Here is a 23,080-nt window from a genome sequence, read left to right as displayed (position 1 = left end):
TTTTTATTTCACTCAATTATACATTCACATTCACTTTTTTTATTGTCACATAACCACACAATATAAGATTTTTTACTCATGATTAACACAATATCATCTACTGTACAATACTGACATTCCTTAATGGACTCCATCAAAAGCAATGTCTATGTTCACAAAAATGGTTGATTTAAGTAAAGCTAATTTCATGGGTGCAAAAGTGTGTGAACCCCTTCAGTTAGTAGGATAGTGCACCTCCTTTCACAGAAATCACATTTGTGTAGTGACTCTACTCCTCTTCTCCTTCTTTGTCTTCAGACATTCCTTGGTTATATTGCTGGAGTGCTTTAGATCATTGTCACTTTGTAGAATCCAGGTTCTGCCAAGGTTTAACTTCACTAGAGATGTCCAGGATTTTGTAACTTTCTCAAATTCATGATTATATGGACTATTCGGACTTGTTCTGGTTTCATTGTTTCTGTCTTTTCTCTGACAGCCCTTCCATCTAAGCCTTGTTGATTGAGATTTACTCTTATTACGGATGTGCACATGTATCCAAGATGCAGCAAGAGAAGTCTTCAAATTTCTAAATGTTATCCTTGAGTGTTGTTTTACCTAAATTGTCATTTTAAGAAGATCGTCCACTTCTACAGGACTGCAGAACTTTTGAGGGTTCTCTGTAGATGATCTTCCTCATGGTGAATTGATTTTTTTTTTAAATGATGTTGTAGCGTTCATTACCCTCTTTCTGAGGTCATCTGACATTTCTCTCCCTCATAGCATTATTGACTTGTATGTCTTCACCTGGGTAAGACTTAAATGACCTGTTTTATCTATGTTTCAAACCAAAAACTCTTTTATTCCGTGAAACCGTCCGCCAATAGAATGTGCGTATGGTATCACGTGACTGCCTATTAAAAATAGGGTTTACTGTAGTCTGACTGCTGCACAATTACAAAATATATTGAAATGATGATTGATTGACTTGATAGACATGGGAGTGAGTAGCACTTTTACCTCACCGCAAGATGGTTTTGTGTTCAATCCCTTTCTGTTTGGAGTTTGTATCTTCTCCCTGTGTGTGTTTGGGTTCTCTCCAGGCTGTTTGGCTTCTTTCCATCTCCAAAAAACGTGTAGCTCAGGTGAAAGTGTGAGGTTGCTTGTCTTTGATGCGACCCCACGATGACCTGGCGTCTCATCTAGGGTGTAACCTGCCTTTCACCTATTTCCAGATGGGATAGGCTCCAGCAGACCCCAGACCTGTAAGGCAGAGAAGTGGCTGTAGATGAGACAATTGTAATCATTTCATCTACAAGAAAATGGATATACAGTATGGATGGGTTCTAGTTAAGTAGAAATCAAGGTGAAACAATAGAAAACTCAAAAATGCTCAGTAAAAATAGTAAATCTGTTACAGTGATATTGATGAACATCAGATGGGAGTTTCTTTAGTGATCGGTGGCTGGAGGAAAAGAAACATCAACAAAAATGCATCCATAATAAAACTGTAACACAACAAAATGTGGAAAAAATAACACATCGCAAATAATTTCTGGATGCTCTGTAAGCACATTCCAGGCATGAAATAATTGGTTAAAACAGTCATATGTAAGTTGGAACTCCAACCTCTCTAAGGACACTTAGAGCCTGTAATCCTGTTGAAGTTGGACGCTATGAATAACTCAAGAACAAACATTGTGTCAAAAAATAAGCCTCAACCAGAGGAAGATGATGCTCTGCCTCTGAATGTTTTACTATTTGATGTTAACTATTGGTTTAGTTCACTGAGAAACTTAATGGAAATAAGTCAGTATAATTAAAAATAAAAGAGCTTGTCAGACTTTTGATCACCAGGAAGCGCATCAGTGCATCACCTAAATCTGATTGAATACCTAAGTGGATTAAAGCTTGGTTTAGCCTCTGCACCGCTGAGGATAAAATTAGTCCAGCATAGATAGAGGTGTAAAAGTTACATTACGGTACTAAAGTATTTTATTTTGTTTATGTGTTGCTTTTATGTCTTATAATTGTTTCTTGTAAGTCTTAGGGAATAGTACTTTTGTATTTAGAGTAATAATTACATTTAATTCTTCAAATGACAATTATTGATTGGAATTTAATTGATAACCCCTTATGAACAATTCAACTTATGAACAACATCTCCGAACCACTTATGTTCATATGTTGAGGACTACCTGTAGATAGAAACAGAATGTGACAATTTGCAAATCACTGAAGCTACATATTTAATTAACAACATTACAAAAGACATTATTTGTAAAAAACAAAACAAAAATGGGACTTTTTTTTTTTTTAAATGATACACCATTTTTGAATTTGAACACGTGTCATAAAAGACGGAAAAATGAATATCTTAACACGAATGGGTATAAAAAATCATGCAAAGGGGTGGAGTTTTGCTGAAAAAAGGATGGGGAGGGGTTCTCTTTAAAACAGCTGCTGGGAAGTACTGTGAAAATTACTAATATTTCTCAATGTAAAGCTGCAAAAGAAATTGGGTATTTAATTACCTCCAGTTACAATATCATCATGAGAGACCATCATGAAGAGAACTGTTCTTCTTTTATCAGCCTTCTTTTAAATGTAGTCAAACTACATCCTGAATGTATTGTGAAGTAAAAGAGTGCAAAATGTGTTACCCATAGAAAATATTCACATTAGGGAACATAAAACACAAAAGAATACTGCATATAGCAGCTGAAACCTTAAATCAGTCAAAAATAGGAAAACATTCCATTTTCAAAATGACAGCAATTGGTCTCATCGGTTCAGAAAAGCTTAGGGAGGGTTGTTAAAAAAGGAGGTGATGCAACACAGTGGTAAACATGACCCAACTATTTAGAAATGTGTTTCTGGCATTCAGCTGATGATATCAAATAACAACACACTGTACTTTTCAGAAACAATCGCATTTTTTTGTTGAACATTTAATGATTTTCCAAACATTGCACAATGGATTTGTTTATATTTTACCCCTACCTGTGAGCACAGGAGCTCGAGACCTCGGACATGGATGAAGTACTTCCATGTCAAAAAAGGACTCAAAGTTTATTTTTTTCTGTTGTATTTATTTAAACTCTATTGGGGTACTGTAATTCTTAAAAACATAACATGACATTTTATCAATATACTCTACATTTTTCAGTGCTAAGGTAAAGTCAGGTCTTATCAGATTACTGGCATCTATACTCACAGTTAATTTATATTACACCCACTGGTACCACAGACTGACAGGGACAACTCCCCTGTCCTTGGTTTTAATTTTGTTCTTACCAGACAACCCACCAGACACTATTACAGACTTATCCAACCATAGCATGTCTGGTCTCCTTATTGATGCAACTTTCATTTAATATTTCTCCCTTCTGTCATTTTTTAAAGTTAGCAACAAAATGTGTAAAAATCTATAAAACCACATATAGCTGAAGTGACAGTGTCATTTTGACCCAAACACTGCTGTCATTCATTCTCCTCAGTTGTTGTGGACTGGTACTGGTGTAGAACACCTTCTACGTGTGTGTTCCCTGTGTTCCCTCATCTTTCTTGTGCTGCTCCATGGTGCCTCCTCTCCCTCTGCTTCTCACCTCCAGTTTTCCTGAACCAAATTTGTTTTGCCACTTAAATGTTAAATGTTGCCCCATGAAGGTATCCTGTGACGGTGACTCTTGAGCATATGAACATATGGCTGTGCACAATCATTCCAAGTCAGAAAAAAAGTGAAAAATAAGTCCAGACGTGGGGCTTGGAGGTTTTCAGATGTCAGCAGCAGCATGTTCTCTTTAGAACAAACATGCCCTCAGGAGGTTTTATTACTGTGAAAGCAGCTGGTTGTCTGTCAGGGTCCTCAATGCATTTCTGCTGTCTCTGCACCACCTGTAAAATGAGAAAAGATGCACAAACACACACACACACACACACACACACACACACACACACACACACACACACACACACACACACACACACACACACACACACAGAGAAAATAACAAACACCAGCACCAAAAATCTGCACCGGTGCACATGACGCCATCATCTTCTTCTTTTTTTTGTCAACGTTTTCGCTGTCTGTTCTACAAACGCACACACAACACACGCTGGCACACAAACGCATCTCCTTCCCAACACACACACATGCACGCACACACAAACACACAGACACACACACATCAGCTGTCAGCAGCAGGTAAACAGCCGTCTTCTTCCAGCAGGAAATCTTCGGAGTCGGACGGCTGGAGTGTTTAAACCTTGGAACACGGCCAAACACAGAAAAACAAACAGACACACATACAGTAGGACTCTCCACTGTAAAGTAAATGTACAGTAGCTAACTTTCACTCGCTTTTCACTCTGTGTTTTTATTTAATTGGGTTTGACGGTATGTAACAAACAAACAAAAAGAAACCAGAATACATGATTCTGTTCACAGACATGTTGGTGCTGTTACTCTACATTTACTGGATATTAACTGCATTGAATTGGATGTATTTATTTTGTATTTAGTGAATGTCATAACTCTCTATGACACTCAACGTGTTTTACTTGACCAGCGGTAGAGTTAAAGAGAATAACTGGGACTGGACAAAAGGACTAGAGGGGCTGAGGATTGAATTGACCCTCTAATACGTGCAAGATCCCACTGCATCCTGACCCCAGTTGCCCTGGAAACCATTAAACTACTACTATTAATGATAACATTAACAGTAAAGTGATGCTAATAAAAATGTGCTTTCAGGAAAAGTTTATTTGACCTGCTTCTGGAAAAAAAACTCAATATGAAATGACATGACATGAAATTCAAATAAAAGTTCAAGTGAAGAAAAATTTGGTGTGAGCTGCATGTTTGTGGAGGTGTGAGGAAGCGGAGAGGAACCCACACAAACACGGGGTGTCTTGTGTTTTATTTAGTTAGTTCAAATCATTTCTTCCACCTTCCCATGATGCTTTACTGTCTACAGGTAAGATTATGCAACAGTCCTGTGACTAAAGACATTCTCTTAAAGGGCTGTGATCATTTATTGCTCCCAGAATGCACAGCATATCTTTAATACAGTTCTACAAACAAAGATATGTAGAGCTGAGAGAGGCCAGGTCGTCAGCGATGATGGCAGCAGATTTTTATAACACTGCATGTGGGTGTGTTCATGAATTTGTCTTTCCGTCTGCGTGAGTGGATAAAGAAAGAAGATGGGATCTGTCAGAGGGAGATATAAATACGTAGGTGTGTCTGTCTGTCGACTTTTCTACACTATGATCAGTAGCAAAGGCGCTCAAAATGACACAGAGCAGATCAGAAAAATGCTTGCAAATGAGAAAATGTTGTTTTTTTAATTTATTTATTTTTGTCAGAGTTATGATTTAGAAAGTTCAGTTTAGGTGAAAAATTATGACTACATTGTGCCAGACTATGAATGATATAAGCCTTCAGAGGTTCGCAAAGCAGAGCCTCTGGTTTTATCACAACTTCTTATTGGTCTAAATTAGAGTCTGGTTATCGATCCCTCAGCAGCCACAGCGACAAATAAATACTTAACCGATGCATTCAGATGCTGCCGGACTCTCATTAAAATATGGATTTCCCCTTACGTGCCATACATTAGATAGATACATACATGTTAGATAACACGTAGTCTTTAAAAAAATGTTATTTTCTGTAAAAATGTCAAATCCCAGACAGTATTAGAAAAGCTTTCAATTCAAGTGGTTCCAACATCCTGCTGTTGTCTGTAGGTCAGTAGTGTCATCTTTATTCACACTTTCTATATTCTCCTGAGATTTTCTGTTTACACTTGATGTGAGATTGGCAATCAGAAAGAGATTGTCGTGTTCTTTCTCACCTGGCTGTTCATTCATACTTCAGAGTGTATTATGACAGAGCAGCGGGAATAGTCACAACCATAGGATTAAAATGATGCCTGCTTTGTGACTCAAGACGTTGGCATGAATGCATAGCTCCAAGGAAAGTGATGCGTTCCTCAGTGTGGTACGATTCTCTTTACCATTACGTTTTGTGTGGAAGTTTTTCATGTCAGACAAGTTTTGAACGGAGCCAGCTGCTTCTGCTGTCTCCCCCCTGCCTCCCCCCTCCTCAAGTTAACCGTCAGCCAGCATTTCCTCAGAGACAACTTAGCCGAAACATTCACGATGGGAGAATTAGAAGCCAATTACAGTCAGACAGCAGCTTTGGATGTGGAGCTTGAAGGTTATTGGAATAAAGTTTAATGCTGTGTTTCACTGAAAAGCGATATTTACAGCCTATCAGGAAAAAAAATTGCTTCTGTCTCCTCTTCATCATATTTCAATCCTCTTTTTGCAACTTGTGTCTGATTGAAGACGTGTCAGAAGTCCCTCATGCTTCTTCTAGTCACAGTATATCACAGCACAGCTCCACATTTTGTAACAGCCTGTCCTCTCCTGTAACTACAACAGTTTTCAACATTTCATTGAAACCCACAAGACAACCTTTGCTCTCAGTACGATGAAGTTCAGCATATGGTCTCTTCATAACTGTCAGAAGTTTTAAATTAACAAACAAAGAGACAGAATTTTATTTTCTCACTAGAAGGGATCACGTCTTGCTGTCACCACATCCTCTGTTATTTTCTGGGCCTTCTGCTTTGATATTCAGAAACTATAGCACCATCCTGGTAGGGCTCTCTCTATTAGATTACAGTATATAAGGCGCATATTCAATGAACGGTCCTTCTTAAACCTTTTCATATATAAGGCGCGCTGGATTTTAAGGCATGCTATCGGTTTATGAGAAACTTTAAGGCTTTTAGGTGCGCCTTATACCTGTAATGCGGAAAATACTGTACTGGTTTCATTCATCTTCTAAATCCGCTTCACCTGCTGTCATGGAGCACGGGGTGTTACTGTGCGGTGACAGCGCTACACACTGTACCACCATGCCGCCCTATTTCTGGTTTGGGTGGGTTTAAAGTGTTAAATTGCTATTTTTACATAACATGAATGAGGCAAAGACACATCTTTGGCAAACTGAATATTTCTCATAAAGAGTTGGTGATAACTGTTGGATCCATCAGCTGTCCAGCCTGTGAACATCAAAATCAAACGAAGCCTGAAGCATCATGGAAATGCTCAATCAGGTTCTTTTATTAGGATGGGTGGCGCGGGGTAACAGCGGGTAGCGCTGTTGTCTCACAGCAAGAAGGATCTTTATGTGTGCAGTTTGTATGTTCTTGTGTCTGTGTGGGTTATTTCCAGGTTCTCTGGCTTCCTCCCACCTCCATCAGCATGCAGATGACATAAACCGCTCACACAAAATTATCTCTGTGTGTGTAAGTAGGTTGTTTTTCTTTCATGTGACCCTGCAATGAGCTGGCATCTTATTTGGGGTGTACCCCACCTTTCGCCCACAGCCAATTGGGATAGACTTCAACAGAACTGTGACCTGCAAGTTGGATGGATCCATCCGGGTGGATGGATGGATGGATGGATGGATGGATGGATGGATGGATGGATGGATGGATGTTAGAAAGTCCCAATTGTTTTAAGGCTAGGTGTTTTGGCTAAAGAAACACAAACATCAGACAGTAGCCTGCTGCTACAGGAAACTGTAAAATCTAAGGAGGGAGTTGTTTGGACAAATGTACACCTCATTTTCAATAAATAAGCAAGGCTAAGATATACTTGGAAATAAAAATGTGCTGTCAAGTACTGTGCCAAATGCTTATCATAGAGAATTGTGCTGTAAATTGTTAGCTGAAATCCCTACAGTGTCTCTGGTGTTCACAGTTCTTGCATTAGAGCAAGAACTTAATGTGCCTTGAATCCTAAAACTTGAACTTGTGAAGTAATAGAGGAAACCTAGGAGGTATGTTTGGACATTACGGCTTACATTTGGAGAATCCTCCATCTTAGAAAAAGGAAAGTTTAACTGCACTTTGCAGCACACATGATTTTTCACATATATTTTTCCTCAAGGTCGTTTGTTGATAGACCTGTGTACTATTGATGCTTGCAGATACTCCTGTAATTGTTTCCCTGTATATTACTAATCTGCCTCCGTATCAATGGTATCCAAACCCCTCATCTTGAAATAATAACTTCCTTTATGGATTTTAAAAAAACACACATTTGAGCGTTTGGTGTTCACTTAAGGTTGTGAACACATAATTAGATTTTGGGATATAATCGAGACATTTTTAAGGAGAGCAGGTTTTCTGGACTACAACTAAGAAAGCTCTAAAAGAATGACTCAGTTTAGAATAACTCAAGCTACTCACCAACAGGAGGAAATGGCACAACATGGATACTCTTATCAGACATAGCCTCGAGTCTCAGCTGAAATAGCCCTTCATGCTGTGGACCATCTATGGTCTTGTTACCATAGATGGTCTGGTTTGGGGGAGGTTTTATTACCTTCATTTAACTTATGTATGCAATTGTTTGTTTTTCTACACTATGTAACAGCCTCAGATGAGTAGCTCCATCCCCCATGACGCTACACAGAATTATACACCCAAACATGGCATTATCTCAATGACTATTCTGCTGGATATGGTAATATTCCAAATCTGTCCAAAATTTATCTTCTACCTCAGGATTCTCATTTAGAGATTGCTGTGGCCACAAATTCACTGATTTCCTCAAATATAAATACATTTATAGATGGATGGATTTGTCGATTTCATGGATGGGTAAATTAAAATTCAATTTGTTACCCCAGCAACTTATTAAAAGCGACCGAAAGACATTTAAGCTTTGACAGAATAACAGAAGAATTCAAGAGTACCGGTACATCTATCTAAAGACAGAAGTGAATTAGCATTTCCAAGTATTGTATTTTGTTATTAAGCCTACTATGGTTCATTTGTCCATGAGTGGGTTCATTTCTGTCAGAGGGGACCCTCTTCAGTGGTAGGGATGTGTTCCCGGTTGATTTTTAGGGGATTTGTTCAGCAAACAATCAAGAAAACAAAGCTCTTTACTACATACTGGGATAAACCAGTACCTCTATTAAGAGACACTTAATTAAAGGCAGGAATTGTATTTATTTCATACCTGACTCTATTCATAATACTTAATTAAACTAATGAAGAGAAAAAGCAGACATGAAGAAAAAAAGAAACACCACAAAATGTCAGAGACATACAAAAGGAAAAATCCAAATGATAAATATACGTTGTATAGTGCAAAAATGAGCAAAGTCCAAAAAGTATGCAAATATACAGAACACACAAGGAAAATCCAGCCTTGGGCTGAAAGATACAAAAGAAAAAGTAGGACGTAAAACAAACATGACAGTGGGCAGACCGTTCTAGCCTGGTGGAAACAAGGAAGGAAGACACAAGTAATACAACGTCAGGAAACGGAAGGCACAAGACGTGACACAAGAATTCTATACAAACTAAGACAGGAAATAATCCATATTAAAAACCAGGACCATGACACCCGGGACACAAGAGTACTAATTTTGACAGCAAATCAAAGTTTTACATAATATCTATACGACATGTACCGTAAAGGCCACAAAACAGGGCAGCTGTGGTTTAGGTGTTCAGATTGTGTCCCACGTATCACATAGTTTGTTTCTTTATCACTTTTGCTGCGAATGTTTCAACTTACTTATTTTTTTTCTTTTGGTAAACCCTTTGAATTTTTTTTTTTACATCATTGACATGCATAATTATAAAAAATGTGCATTAAATTAGGATAAAAAGTGTTTCTAAATATATACTGTAAATTAAAATGAAAAACAAACGAGAATGACCTCTTGACTGCATCTGAAATATTATCTGCTTTAATATCTGCTTTAATGTGTTGCCCGCGGCATCTTCTCTCGCTGTAGTGATTTTTACCTTTGCTTTTCAGCAGCTTGTTAATACAAAAATCACGCTGTTCCTTTAAACATCAGGTGAACATGATTTGATATGATCATATCGTGTTCATATGTTCAGGTTCATGTGCCTTACCTTTAAGCCAGCAGTCAAAGCACTGGTAAAAAAATAATAATACTGATGCACCTGACAACCACAGTACCCTTCTTCTCTGCCCCTTGTCTCCATCCCTGTTCATGGATGGGATCTCAAGCAGCAGTAGAGGTTAGCGTCCAGTTTGAGGAACTCACAATTGCTCCTGTTTTTGAAGCTGATGGTGTGAGAGTCACCACCTGCCAAAATGGAAGGATTTCCCCTTTCGATTTAGATGAGTTATCACGTCATGTGAAGGAGTTCAAACATATGTTCCAAAACTCACCGATGGTCACGAGATTTGGCTACCAAAAGAATAACATTGTAGTTCAAACTGTAGAGAAATGGTGAGTGAGCTGGGACATACGGAGGGAGCTTTGACTCAAGTCCCTGCCTCTTCACGTCAAAAGCAGTCATTCTAAGTGGTTCGGCCATCTTGTCTGCTTCCCTGTGAAGGTTTTCTCAACTTGCCCATCTGGGAGGACACCCCGGAAAAGACCCAGACAACTAATCTGTCAGGGATTGCTTCAAGATCCCCTTGGAGTAACTGGATAGTGTTGGTTACAAGAGGGATATCTGGAAAAAACTGTCTGTAGCTTACAATGCACTGACCCCAGATAAGTGGAAGTAAATGGTTTGTTAGTTGGTTGGTTGGTTGGATGGATGGACGGGTGGATGGATAGAAGGCTCAGTTAGTATTGTGTGTAGCCCAAAGTGAAGGGAGACGAGTGAAGCTCGTATTGTGAGTAAATTAAAAGCAGCTTCTCTACCTTGACTCTTTCATGTCACAGCATTTGTTTCAAGTCCAGAAGCAGAATGCCAACATTCCTTTATTTAGTGTAAAAAAAAAAAAAAGGAAAGCTCTGAATAATGAACGGCCTTTGAAGTAATTGTGAGATGTCTGTGTAGCAGAGAAACTTTGGTGATTCAATGAAATGCTTTGTACCAAAATATAGCAAGTATTTTAGTTCTGTGTCATGAAGTTCCTCATGTTTCTTCTTGGTATCCTTTTCTTTTTCAGGTCCTGGGATGAGTTCCATGACTGCGCCAACGGGGCGATGGCCGGCTGTCCGGAGGATGCTGCACTTGTCTGGGAATCACTCCGCAAGGAGTCCAAGAAGATGCAGTTCTCTGGAAATCTTTACGATATGTGCTCTAACCGTAACGCCCACCCTGTAGCCTCAGCGCCATCCCACGACTCGCCCGACCAGGATGAGATCAACCAGGAGTCTTTAAGAGGGCGTGCTCATCATCTGGCAGGCCTCCACCCTCTCATGTTGCTGCTGCCGCTGCCGCTGTTGCTGTTTTGGATATAACTACACAAAAGAAAGGGGACTAGTGTGAATAGATATAAACTATGTGTATTTGTTCTTCCACAAGTCCATAGACTTTCCACTCTTTTTTGACTCTGCTCTGCAGGGTTTGAATATTTCTAAACTGCATGTTCAGAGGCCTGACAGTCTTTTTGATAACATATCTTTAAACTGCCTGTGCCATTCCATGCATTTTCTCTGCCTTTTAACTCATCTGTCTTTTGGAAACACACAAAATACGGAGATACGCATGCATGATACCAACCGGCCTGCAACCATTCAAACAGACGCATATAACAGTATTGTCTTTTGTCCCCCTCTGCCTCTTCCTCGCTTCATGTGAGCTCATATTTGGTGGTTCCAGGAGGAGTCTGTGTTCCTCACTTTAATAATAGAGAAACAATAGCGCCCTATATTCGAGTGAAGGAGAATCCTAATAAACTGAAGCTTTGATACTTAGTTAAATCTAATGAGCCTTGCCGCCTACCTTGCTAGTTTGTAGTGGATGTGAAGTGCTGTTATACATCTACAGCTGGCTAATCTTTCCTTTGCTTTTGCCATCTATTCTCTGAACGCTGCCCATGTTGAATCCCCTTATTGTGTGACCTAAATAATAAAAAACTAAAGATTCCAAGGGACACAAACACACGTAATTTCTAGTATATGTATGCGTTGGCTTCATTTTCTTTCAAGAGGGCTGAGGAGCAAAGTGGAAAGTTCCTCAAAAGCTCCTGTGTCCAACACACAATCAGTGAAAATGAACTGTTTTCTGCTTCTAATTCATTTCTTTGATTCCATTACGCTGCATTGCATGTTCTGTTGTTTTCACCAAGTTAACCCCTTCATATCTCTGCTTAGCTCATGAGCCTCGTAGTCATCAGGGGTGTGCCTTTGTATATGAACATTTATTTTAATATTTCGATTCTGTAAAACATAAAAGTGTGGCTTTAAAGACCAGACACAAGACCTGCTCCTCCAATGTCCCCACAGATCTCCAGACACCCCATTAAAATCAGTCCCATTTTTTCAAATCAAATTTCAAATGAGATCAAATTTCTCAATTATTCCATGCCTTAATTTCCCATGTGAGTCATAGACGTATCAGAATGCATAAATTTGAGTTGGTCTGACTGGTATTTTGCTTTCTTCTTGATTGCTATGATTGGTTTAAGAAATATTAGCAATTCCTAATAGCTGGTTGAGACCTTTCTGTTTTGAAAGCAACAGAAGATTTGGTAGATTTGGGTTCTAAGACAGTCCTTTTTTATTAATCTATGTTATGGTTTTCACAAAAGTAGGTACAATATTGTGAATTGGCTTTCAGTGTATAGTTGTGCGGGGTTTTTTTTTCTCTGGCTGCCTTGGAGAAGCTGCCATTTACAGATCTATCCAGATAGATTTTAGGAAGTCTGGGGAAAAAATTTTGAAAAAACTGGCTGCAATGAGCTGGCGTTTCATCTAGGATGTACCTCGCTTTTTGGCTGTAGCCAGCTGAGATAGGCTCCATCAGACCCGTGGCCCCCAAGGTGGACATGTTGCTGTATATGAGTTGATTGCGATCGTCTCATTTACGAGAAAATGAATCAGGGAAAAATTAACTGGGTGAAATCATACATCACACCCATAGAAACAGGCCCAGTAGGGCGACCGAGCAGAGTTCAAGTAGTTTGAGGCGACAGAGGAGTTCTGCACCAAGTCTTGACAGTTTACTTGATTGAAAGGTGAGATAATTTCTCACATTTACTGTATTGAGGATAAACTTCACCTGTGTGCGTGAGGTTAAGGCTGCATGTTCAAATCCCATCAGAGCCATTCCAAATAATTGTGTGGACTGTCTATCAAAAAGATCTGACTTTAGAGAGCAAATCTGATTTGCCTGCAGTCTGAACAACGCCTGTGAGAATCTGAATTATTAATTTCATCAAACTGACAATAATGGTTGCTGCAATTTGTCTTCGCATGAACAAGTACTGTCGTATAGGACCACAAAAACAGAATAAATTAAAGGTGATGATGGAACATTTGCATACGGTCCCAGCTGTAGTACTAGAAAGGATTTCTATGAAGTCTTTTAGATTCTAAAACTATACAAATACACACACATAAAAACACACACACGTACACACACACACACACACACGTACATATATATATGTGTATTCATGTACACACAAACACACACACACACACACACACGTACAGTATATATTTATATTCATGTACACATGTACACACACACACACACAAACACCTCCTCAGGAAGATGACTTGTGAAATTAAAGAGAAGTGTACTAGAATCATTTTTATATGGTGCTTGCCCGTGTATGAAAATCTCTGGGGCTCTCCTTTGGCATCCAGAACTGTAGCTCTACAATGTGGGACCAATATGTTATCCAGTCCGAATCACCATCTTCATGCATGCCAAGTGCATCTTTTATGCTCCAGGAATCATAGTTTGGCCCTGCAGGCCTGCTGAAGCTGCTTGTTATTCTAAGTGGCTGTGGGTAACAGTTGTTTCTGTCTGGCCCAGGATCAGAAATACTGTCAGATTAGAGACAGGCCGAGAGAGAGAGAGAGAGAGAGAGAGAGAGAGAGAGAGAGAGAGAGAGAGAGAGAGAGAGAGAGAGAGAAAGAGAGAGAGAAAGAGAGAGATATGTGGGGAAGGGGGGTATTGGACGAGGAGAGGGGAAAAGAAACACATTTCTGCTGAGTTGAAGACCGAATCCACCTGCGAGGATGTTTTACGCAGAGGGCTTTAGGTTGTACCTACAGTTTTTATTTCTTCACAGGAGTAAATCAAAGCAGGGGAGACATGAAACGATATGCTAGAATGTGAAATAAAAGCAGAAGCTGAAGTCCTAATAGACGGCAGCAGTATGCAGTGTTAAGAGATGTGGCAACAAATGGAAACTGATCAGACAAATGGGTTGAAAGAGAAACGTGCTCCACTTTGACAGGTGGTTGGGTCCACCTTGCCAAGAGCAAGTTTTCTCAACAATCCTACAGGGTTGAATCAAGCACAGAGCTACATCAGGGGACTGCTATGATATACAAGTCATTTATCCCCAAGGTCATGGCAAAGTCAGGAGTAGACTTCTCATTTAAAGACATTATGTAGAAACAGGCATTTGGAAGTATTGGTGTTCCCACATGGTCTGGGTGGGACAGCAGTGTCATAAATACACACCCCAGGTTCTTCAAGCTGTTTTTATTGATTGAAATAATTTTTTTTAAAAGCTCTTTTAAGTAAGTTTAAAAGCAGGAGAGAACTTTGCGTGATGCTATGGGAAAGTCCATTTGCATCTAGATGCAATGAGCCTCAGGAGGATGTTGATGCAGAAATGATGGACAAGCTTTTCATAGCTGGATGAGGACGCGTAGAGCTGCAAGGTCGCACCTTTATTTACCTACAGAATGAAATACTGTAGATCTTTTAGCCTCTGTGCCCTCAACTCTGGAACACGCTGGGCAGAAGGATTTCAACATCTTTACCTAAAGTACCCTCAAGTCACATCTCAAAACACGCCTGTTCAGACTGTTGATCATTTTCGTTCTTGTGTATGTCATTTTTGTGAGGTGACCTTGAGAGCAACGAAAGGCTCCATTAATAAAATACGTTGTTTATATTATTTTGAAAAGAAGCTAAGTAGGAAGTAAGTCTGTGAAGAGTCTAAACTATCTGTCTTTTACTTTGTTCTAGCTGTCATTCACCATTTTTCAGTTCGCACTGCCCTCTAGAGAGTCACAAAATAAACTAAAATGATGAGCCAAATGAGGGTTCACATTCGTTGTGAACGGAGCATCACTGTATGATACAAATGAGTCTTGTTTTAAGATAAATGTTGCTTTAAATAATTGTAGTCACAGAAATAAAGCTTTAACCCTGGAGGCTAGAAGCACAAACTACGTGTAAAGCTAAAGTAACTGACTAGTAAATAAAATAAAAAAAACTTCTTCATAAAGACCTCAACCAGGAGAAATGCTTGAATTGTTTAGATAGGCTGCTGTCGTTTTGAATTTTAACAAAACTGTCAGAATTTGCAATTAGTGGCTGTTTCACCTAAATGTAGCATAGAGCTCAGCTAAGATATAGCAGAAAAAAATCTGCATAAACCATTAACTTGACACGGCTTAAGACAATCAGATTGGATGTGTTTGTTTAAATACAGTCCTATAGTGAGTTCAGTCGTCGTGATCTCACTAATGGTTTGTTTTTCTACGAGAGCAACTACTTCAGATTTGCTTTAACGCTCCGTTTTGCTCTGAAACACCCAAACACCTTGATGAGGAGATATGTTTCATGTAATGCAGGTGGACAAATGCGATTTTGTGTGGTTTCCAATAACGCTACAGGGTAATGCAACATTATTGACCAGAGCAGAGCAGTGAATTACTCTCCAGCACTGTGTTCAAGCCTGTTCATCTCCTAGCCTCCGGCAGAAGCTTGGTACTCCGACAAATTGAACAGATTCAACTAAGGGGAGAAGGGGAAACAACCGTAAACACATATAAATCATTGTCACATTAGCAGTCCAGTGAATTTGGTAGTTATGATAAAGAAACGCTGGGTAGGTAGTCTATGTCTATATTGCGTGGTTATTATGGCAAATTCTCCTTCACTTTAAGCCCATATTTTACATAAATATTTTGCTCCACCTCCTTCTCTGCTTCTCATGCACTGGAGATGTTGAATAAATTTGAAGTTGAGAGTCTGATGTCTTTGATTTTAATTTCTTAGTCTTTGCAAAAACAGTCAACATGCTATTCTAATATTCTAATAACATGCTATATCTAATATTGTCAAGTTTTGAAAATGATTTGTGTTACTTTGCTTAGATTGGTTATTATTCGTTGTTTCAACAAGCAAAAGTAAATGTCATTGGCTGAAAATACACAGATGACCTAAACAGACAAGTTAGGCTGGATGAAAAGAGGTGTGGCACAACACAATTGTGAATGGTACATATCTAAAAGGGGATTGAGACAAACTCACCTGGGAACCAGAATTATCTACTAATCTATAATTGACTGGAGAACTTTTTGCATTATCAGACTAAAATTTTTTTACATGAAACATGTTGGTTAGGATTTACAGTAAACCAAAAAAAGAGAAGTTTAAAAAAATTGAAAACTGAAAACTTGGTATGGTAAATTATGAGACAAACTGGCCTCAAAGAAGATACATTTTTTTATGAGGATTTAAGGGGCACACTGATTCAGATTTTCCCCTTTTTGTGTCCGTATTTCACCTCAAACATAGAAGAACAAGGCAGTCACAGACTGCAACATCCCATGACACCCCTGAATTCAACATTTTACCCTGACCTACAAAAAATGTTTCTTTTTGTTTTGTGATTATATCTCATCAGGTTTCAGAGATGTGTACATAAAAATGTATACAGTGCGCCCTCGTTCCTCGTGGTTAATTCGTTCCAGGAACCACACGCAATTAACAAATTCTGCGTTAGAACGACAAACTATTCATCTTATTATTTACGGTAATTTAAATGTTTATGAACCCTCCCCATTCTGATATTAAACCACCTCATGTCTGTATTACCTTTTCCCACACTGTGATAGACAGTTTAAAGCACTTTTGTGTCTCAAGAAAGTCCGAGACTCACGGAACTGAGCGCATATCCGGATGCCGTCAGCCAATAGAATGAACATACGGTATCACATGACTGCCTACCAAAAATCCACGATGAGGTGGAGTTGCGAGTGTTAATGTGCGAATGCACAAGGGCGCACTGTAACGCCTTTTGTTACGTCTTTCTAACTTATCCATTTCCTGAGATATGTGCAAAATGTACAAAAGATTAAATTTGAACTTGACCTACTTTTCTCAAGGTCAAGGTCATCATCTCATTTTCATCCCCTTTGTTGCCCGAGTAATGTGCTTTTTGTTTCTCTTGCTGTCTGCAACGGCTGTTAAGATATTTGGTGGACAGACGGACACACAAACACTGACAATTATACTACATAAGAAAAATTACATCTTCATACCTCCTACTCTTGGCTACACACACACACACACACACACACACACACACACACACACACACACACACACACACACACACACACACACACACACACACACACGATATAAACAGACAAGTCTTTGGACAAAATGCACAGACTGACAGATGCATCATTGTGTTTATAATTACAGCTCTATGACTATCAATGTATATATCAATACTATTTCATTGTATATATTATATATATACTGTATATATATCATTTTACAGTGCGCCCTCGTTCTTTGCGGTTAATGCATTCCAGGAACCACACGCAATTAACAAATTCCGCGATGGAGTGACAAACTATTTATCTTATTATTTACTGTACTTTAAACATGTATGAACCCTCCCAATATTATATGAAACCACCTTCTATCTGTATTATCTTTTCCCACACTCTTATCAACTGTTTAAAGCAATTTTGTGTCTCAGTCTGAGACTCACGAAAAGGAACGCACTTCCGGATGCTGTCAGCCAATAAACTGCTTGTATGGTATCACGTGACTGCATACCAAAAATCTGTGATGAGGTGAAGTCCCGAGTGTTGATGTGTGAATGCGCGAGGGCACATTGTATAACATTATCATATCTATATTCTACATAGATAATGTTATATACGCCCAAGTGCTACTTATAAAGTTTGAACATCTTCATCATTTGTATAATACGTCACCCATGTTATACAGTTGACTGTGATATCCAGCATGAATGTCATTCTGGGTTTATGAGACTTAACATGCCACAGATTTACCCCCCTTTTATTTCTTAGACCCTTCTGAGAACAGAGATGTGCTGGAATACATTCCGTGGTTTGTTAAATAAGGTCACCAAAACAGAAATATGACCTGAAAAGAGGGTCGAGTTGGCTTCTGCTAATATCTTGAAAGTTCATGTTGAAACTGCCTCGTTCATGAACCAACAATGAAACTAACCTCAAGTCTGTGGCAAACCAGAAACTCCAGCAAACATCAGCTCGGTGAATGAGGTTAGCTGAAGCAACAACTATTTCTTTATTGTTCAGCATGTTTTGTGGTTCGCTTGTATGTCTAAATAGAAATGATTGTTTTAAAGTGTATTACATTTTGAAAAGCTTTTAACAAAACATTACATCATCTTGTAATATCAGTCCTTGAAAACTGCATTGTAATGTAAATGAACAGACAAAATGACATCTTGGTTTTTTTTATTGGAGTGAAACAGTTGTCATGTCAGACATATTACAGTAAAAACAGGAAGGAAGCAATACTTTGCTACAAAACTACACCAACCAAATATCGTGGCTAAACTGGATGTGAAATTGCTTCAATTCTTCACCACACATAGATTCATGGGGCTGGGTGAATGGTGAATGAGACCAGTAGAATAGACATCGTTTTGGAGTTGTAATCCTGTCATTCACTAAATCTCAAATGCACAGTGAGTGAAAATATAAAGAATCCCCCCCATAAAGGCTAGATATTTAAAACACATTTATACTGTCCTTTCTCACAGTATCATCATCTTTGTTACATGGATGGTAACTGTTTTCCATTCAAGGTTGTGTGAGAGCGAGATAGAACCATGAAATACCCACGGTGCTGTAAATTAGCTTGTTGAGATAATCATTCACCCAACACTTTTCACTGTTGTTGATTAAACTGCTCTTCTCCAGCTCCGCCATCCAAATGTCACTCCCTGTGTGTGTCGGCAGAAATAGCACACAGCGCAGAGCTTTCTTTGCATTCTAATGTGACCGAAACAGCTGGACCAAAGCCAGGCTGTAAATGAATGATCCTGTGACACGTATGTTAGCAGCATCACTCATCAAGCATGTGAGGCTGAGAGATGAAGCGGCGCTGTGTTGCTGTGTTGGACTTTGGATCAAACAGAATCTGAACATCTGGGATCATGGATGGACTTTTTCAGGATGAAAGGACGAAGCTGAATACAGATCAGAAATCTGTTGGTTTGCTGTGGACAGAAATTAAAGCAATGTACATCAGTACTTACACAAACCATTCCATGGTGCAGTAACAGTGTTTCCTGTTTCTTAAAGAACTTGGTGGTGAAAGTATGTATTTGTCCTTGACCGTCTCTCATTGTGGTAATCTCTTCGTTCCTTTGCTATTCATGCCATTTCTTTTCTCTCTATATCCTTCTCTCCATCCGTACATGCTAGGTTTTGCTACCTTTATATAAAATCATTAAACTGGTACTGACTGACTGACTGACTAATTGAGTGTGCTCATATTGCTCTCTAATATTCAAGTTAATGCTTCTGGGTAGGCGATTAAGTGCTTGGGGTGAAAACAAGGTTACTGCAAAAAAAAGAAATGAAAAAAAAAAAAGTTCCATCTCATAAAAGCAGTACAAACTGAGGTGCAGCAGCAGCTCAACCTGTCGAGCACGTATTTCGTATTAAGGCTGAATCCTGACCATGCCAGCCTAAATTCTATGGATTTGACATCAACAAAAAGTGGCGCCCAAAGGCACCCAAAGGATTATTCTGGTTTATTACAACTTTTATATCTACACCTTCAGTCATCATTTTGTTGATGGTGTTAAATTTACAGAGTTAAAGTAGCTGAAATCTGGGAATGCGGTGCCAAAGTTAAAAAGAAATCAGACACACAGATACAGATCATCAGAGGCCTGTACCATAAAGCTTGATGAACCTAGCCGGGCTTCCTCTTACTTATCTGGCTTCACTTACCAAGACATCCGCCCTCCGGATTTTCGGTACCATAAAGCCGGCTATCAACTCACTAATTCAATCCAGGCTTGTCCACTCTAGATCTGTGCGCGCTCACATAAAAAGGGTGGAGGTTGCTGCATGCGACCAATCGCAAACATGCAACAAAGCGGCCCGAGCTGCATATTTCACAACGGAGGAGCGAACAATAATAATTAATAAATACCAGCAATACAAATCAATAATCCAGGCAAAAAGCAACACAGTTGCAGCTGCCAAACGGCCCAAGGATCGCTGGTACAAAATCGCCGACTGTGTCAATGCGGAAGTTAGTGCCATTATAATATTACTTCCCCACTATGACTGCACTTGTATATCTTACTACAGTAACATTTGTGTGTTCCAGCAATGTATGTGTGTACGACATTTTTCGTTATGGCATGTGATTGTAGCCCCCGCGACTTTATGAATAGCTCTATATACTGTGTTCTTCCTGAGGTTTTCAGCATCGCCAACAGAATACATAAAAGTACCTATGAATGAATGAATCAATCAATCTATGATTTACCTAAACAAATAATTGATTAATGGCATTTTATCTGTGGCTTGCTTGTAACCCATCCAACGAGGGATTTAAGGACATCATCATAATTACGAACATCACTAAGAAATATATTAACTGTGGCAAAAAACCTCAGTGCAATGCACACTGTCTGCGGGACTGTAAGGCTCCAGCAGCTGACTGATGTAATGTAACCCCTCTCCCCAAAACCTCTACCTTTCTACAGTGATTGTTCAGCTGTGCACCAAGATCCACCGGGTTCTCATAAAACAGACAGCCCATTTTCCAAGAGAACTGATTGGTCAGTAGGTGGGGCTGTTATACCTGCCGAGCTCTTATCGTGAACTTATCCTACTCTGGAGCAGGTTAGGTGTTCAGCATAGGTTACCGCGACAACGTAGCCTGATAGAAAGTCAGCCACCTTTATGGTACCGAAAAGCCAGGGTTAAGCCTGAAGTTATCTCGCTAAGCCGTAATCCAGCTTTATGGTACAGGCCTCAGGTTTTCTTAAAAGAACAAACCCCAGATTTTTACAAGTCTAATCACTGAAGAAAGTATACCATTAATGTTGTTTTAAAAACATGTCATTCACATTTATTTTCAAGTCAACACCTAGGTACAAAGAATGTGAATGTGAAAATATTAAAATGAAAAATAAACATTATAAACCATGGTGCAGTTTCTTTGAATTGTATGGAATTCACATTGGAGAAGGTCAGAGAAAGGCCATTTGATATTAATTCAGTATCAAATTGGGATGACAGGGTAGCACTGGTTTTTTGTTAGTATCTAACTGGTGACTTGTTCAGAGTGTAGGGGTGAACCATGCAGAGAGACACGTGACCATGCATGGAGACACGGCCTCACCTGCCATCATGAAAGACAAAAAAACAAGGAAAATATAAGAAATAAATTAAATGGCCATATTTACAAATTTTCCGTTTAACATCACCGATTTTAGGTTATTTTTACTCAAAATCGCTGAATTTTCACATTTACCGCTGAAATACTGAGCAGAGACCTGCGGTGAGGAGGCAGCCAGCCGAGCCTCACCATGGATTGATCAATGACTCAACTAGCTGTGCCGGTATGCTATACAGACCGTAATGCTATCTCTCTATATGTCGCCATTAAAATGTTTTAACACGTTTGCTATATAAACTAAATTTTCATAGTTTAGCTATTGCATATAATGTAAGGTGTTCTTTTGTCAACAACATAAATGTAAAAAAGAATTACACAGGAGTATGTGTACACTAGTACCAGTACACCATGGTTCATTTTCACATTTTGGATTGATTAATTTTGTTTCATTCAGACTACTGTTTCCCCATTTCTTTGTGCTTAGTCAAGGTTGATTGATAGCACATTTACACATGAAAACAGATACACCCAGTTAGCTCCAACAGTTTAAGCCCATTTATCCAAACATAAATAAGAAAGCAGTGAAGACTCAAAAAACAATAACAAATACAGCACAAACATTAGTACAGGCAAGTACAAGTACAAGTATAGACATTAAGAGTAGGTGGTGATAATTGGCCTGGTAAACACGAAGTGGAAAAAAGCAGATATAATGGTGTACTCTGTGGCCGTCTCTGAGGCCACATACAAGAAGGGAGGGTTTGGTCCATATGAATGTTTAACATCTAGCCTAAATGAGCTTTTAGCCTCATCAGCTGTTGTCCAAATTAAAATGTGTCCAACTTTTACATCTCACTCTCAGCAACACAGCAAAAAATCATTTCTCCAAAAATGCTGACTTACAATATTTCTCTCTGGTGCTCCACTGTGAGTTCTCCCCGACCTCACCTCACTGTCTGTGTCAACATTTTAAAGCTTTGAGAACATATTTTTAACATTTGTTTTCTCTCTACTTGTTAATGCCCCATCTATAATAAAACATCAATAGACACCACACAGCAGGTTTGAAACTCCAAATGGTTAAAAGATAAGTGTTTGAACAGTTTTTTTGAACTTTTAGGCCCAGACATCATTTAAGGTGGCATCAAGAAAATTGTCTGTGATGCTTCACACTGAGGAAAAGCAAAGTATTGATGGTGGAGAAGGTTACATTGCTGAGTGCAGCTTTTTCTGGAGAGTGTTTCTCTCTCGCTGCAGTGTGGGAGTCAGATTGGATTTCACTGCTAAATTTTGATTCTTCATTTCTTGTGGCCAGAAAAGTCGAACCGTCCAGTTGTATAACTTTATTTGGGTAGACAGGTAGAACCTTCTGCACCCCGACAAAAATTGGACACACTTCTTCGTTGCGGCCACACTTTCTATTTGTCCTTAAAGTCACTTGAATTTGTGTATCACACAAATAAGTTGGTGTATTTCTTGAAACAGATCTTTTTTTGCGTTAACCTGTGGTTGAATTTCTGTGTCATACTGCAACAAACACCATCAAGGGTTTTTTGGATGAACATGTCTGGAATAAAGCAAACAAAGTGAACTCATGTGCCTGACAGTAATGAGCACCACAACCAAAAAGCAAAATGTTCTCCCGCTTCCTTTAACAGCAGCTAAATATAAGTACAAAATCTGTGCACCTTGCTTTGATTGCATCTCCT

General features: G+C 39.1%; 1 protein-coding gene across 1 annotated transcript in view; it reads left to right on the top strand.

Moving 5' to 3' along the window:
- nrn1la (neuritin 1-like a) overlaps nt 1-17,168 on the top strand; it is a 69,621-nt gene extending 52,453 nt beyond the window's left edge. Inside the window, exon 3 of the mRNA XM_068313188.1 lies at nt 10,957-17,168. Within this exon, the coding sequence (XP_068169289.1) occupies nt 10,957-11,251 (295 nt within the window). The 3' untranslated portion in view covers nt 11,252-17,168. The remainder of the gene's footprint in view (nt 1-10,956) is intronic.
- Nucleotides 17,169-23,080: the final 5,912 nt, after the last annotated feature.

Source organism: Antennarius striatus, chromosome 4 (genome assembly GCF_040054535.1).
Source record: "Antennarius striatus isolate MH-2024 chromosome 4, ASM4005453v1, whole genome shotgun sequence".
NCBI lineage: Eukaryota > Metazoa > Chordata > Actinopteri > Lophiiformes > Antennariidae > Antennarius > Antennarius striatus.
The sequence above is the reverse complement of the archived record's forward strand: the minus strand, read 5'-3'. Positions and strand labels throughout refer to the sequence as shown.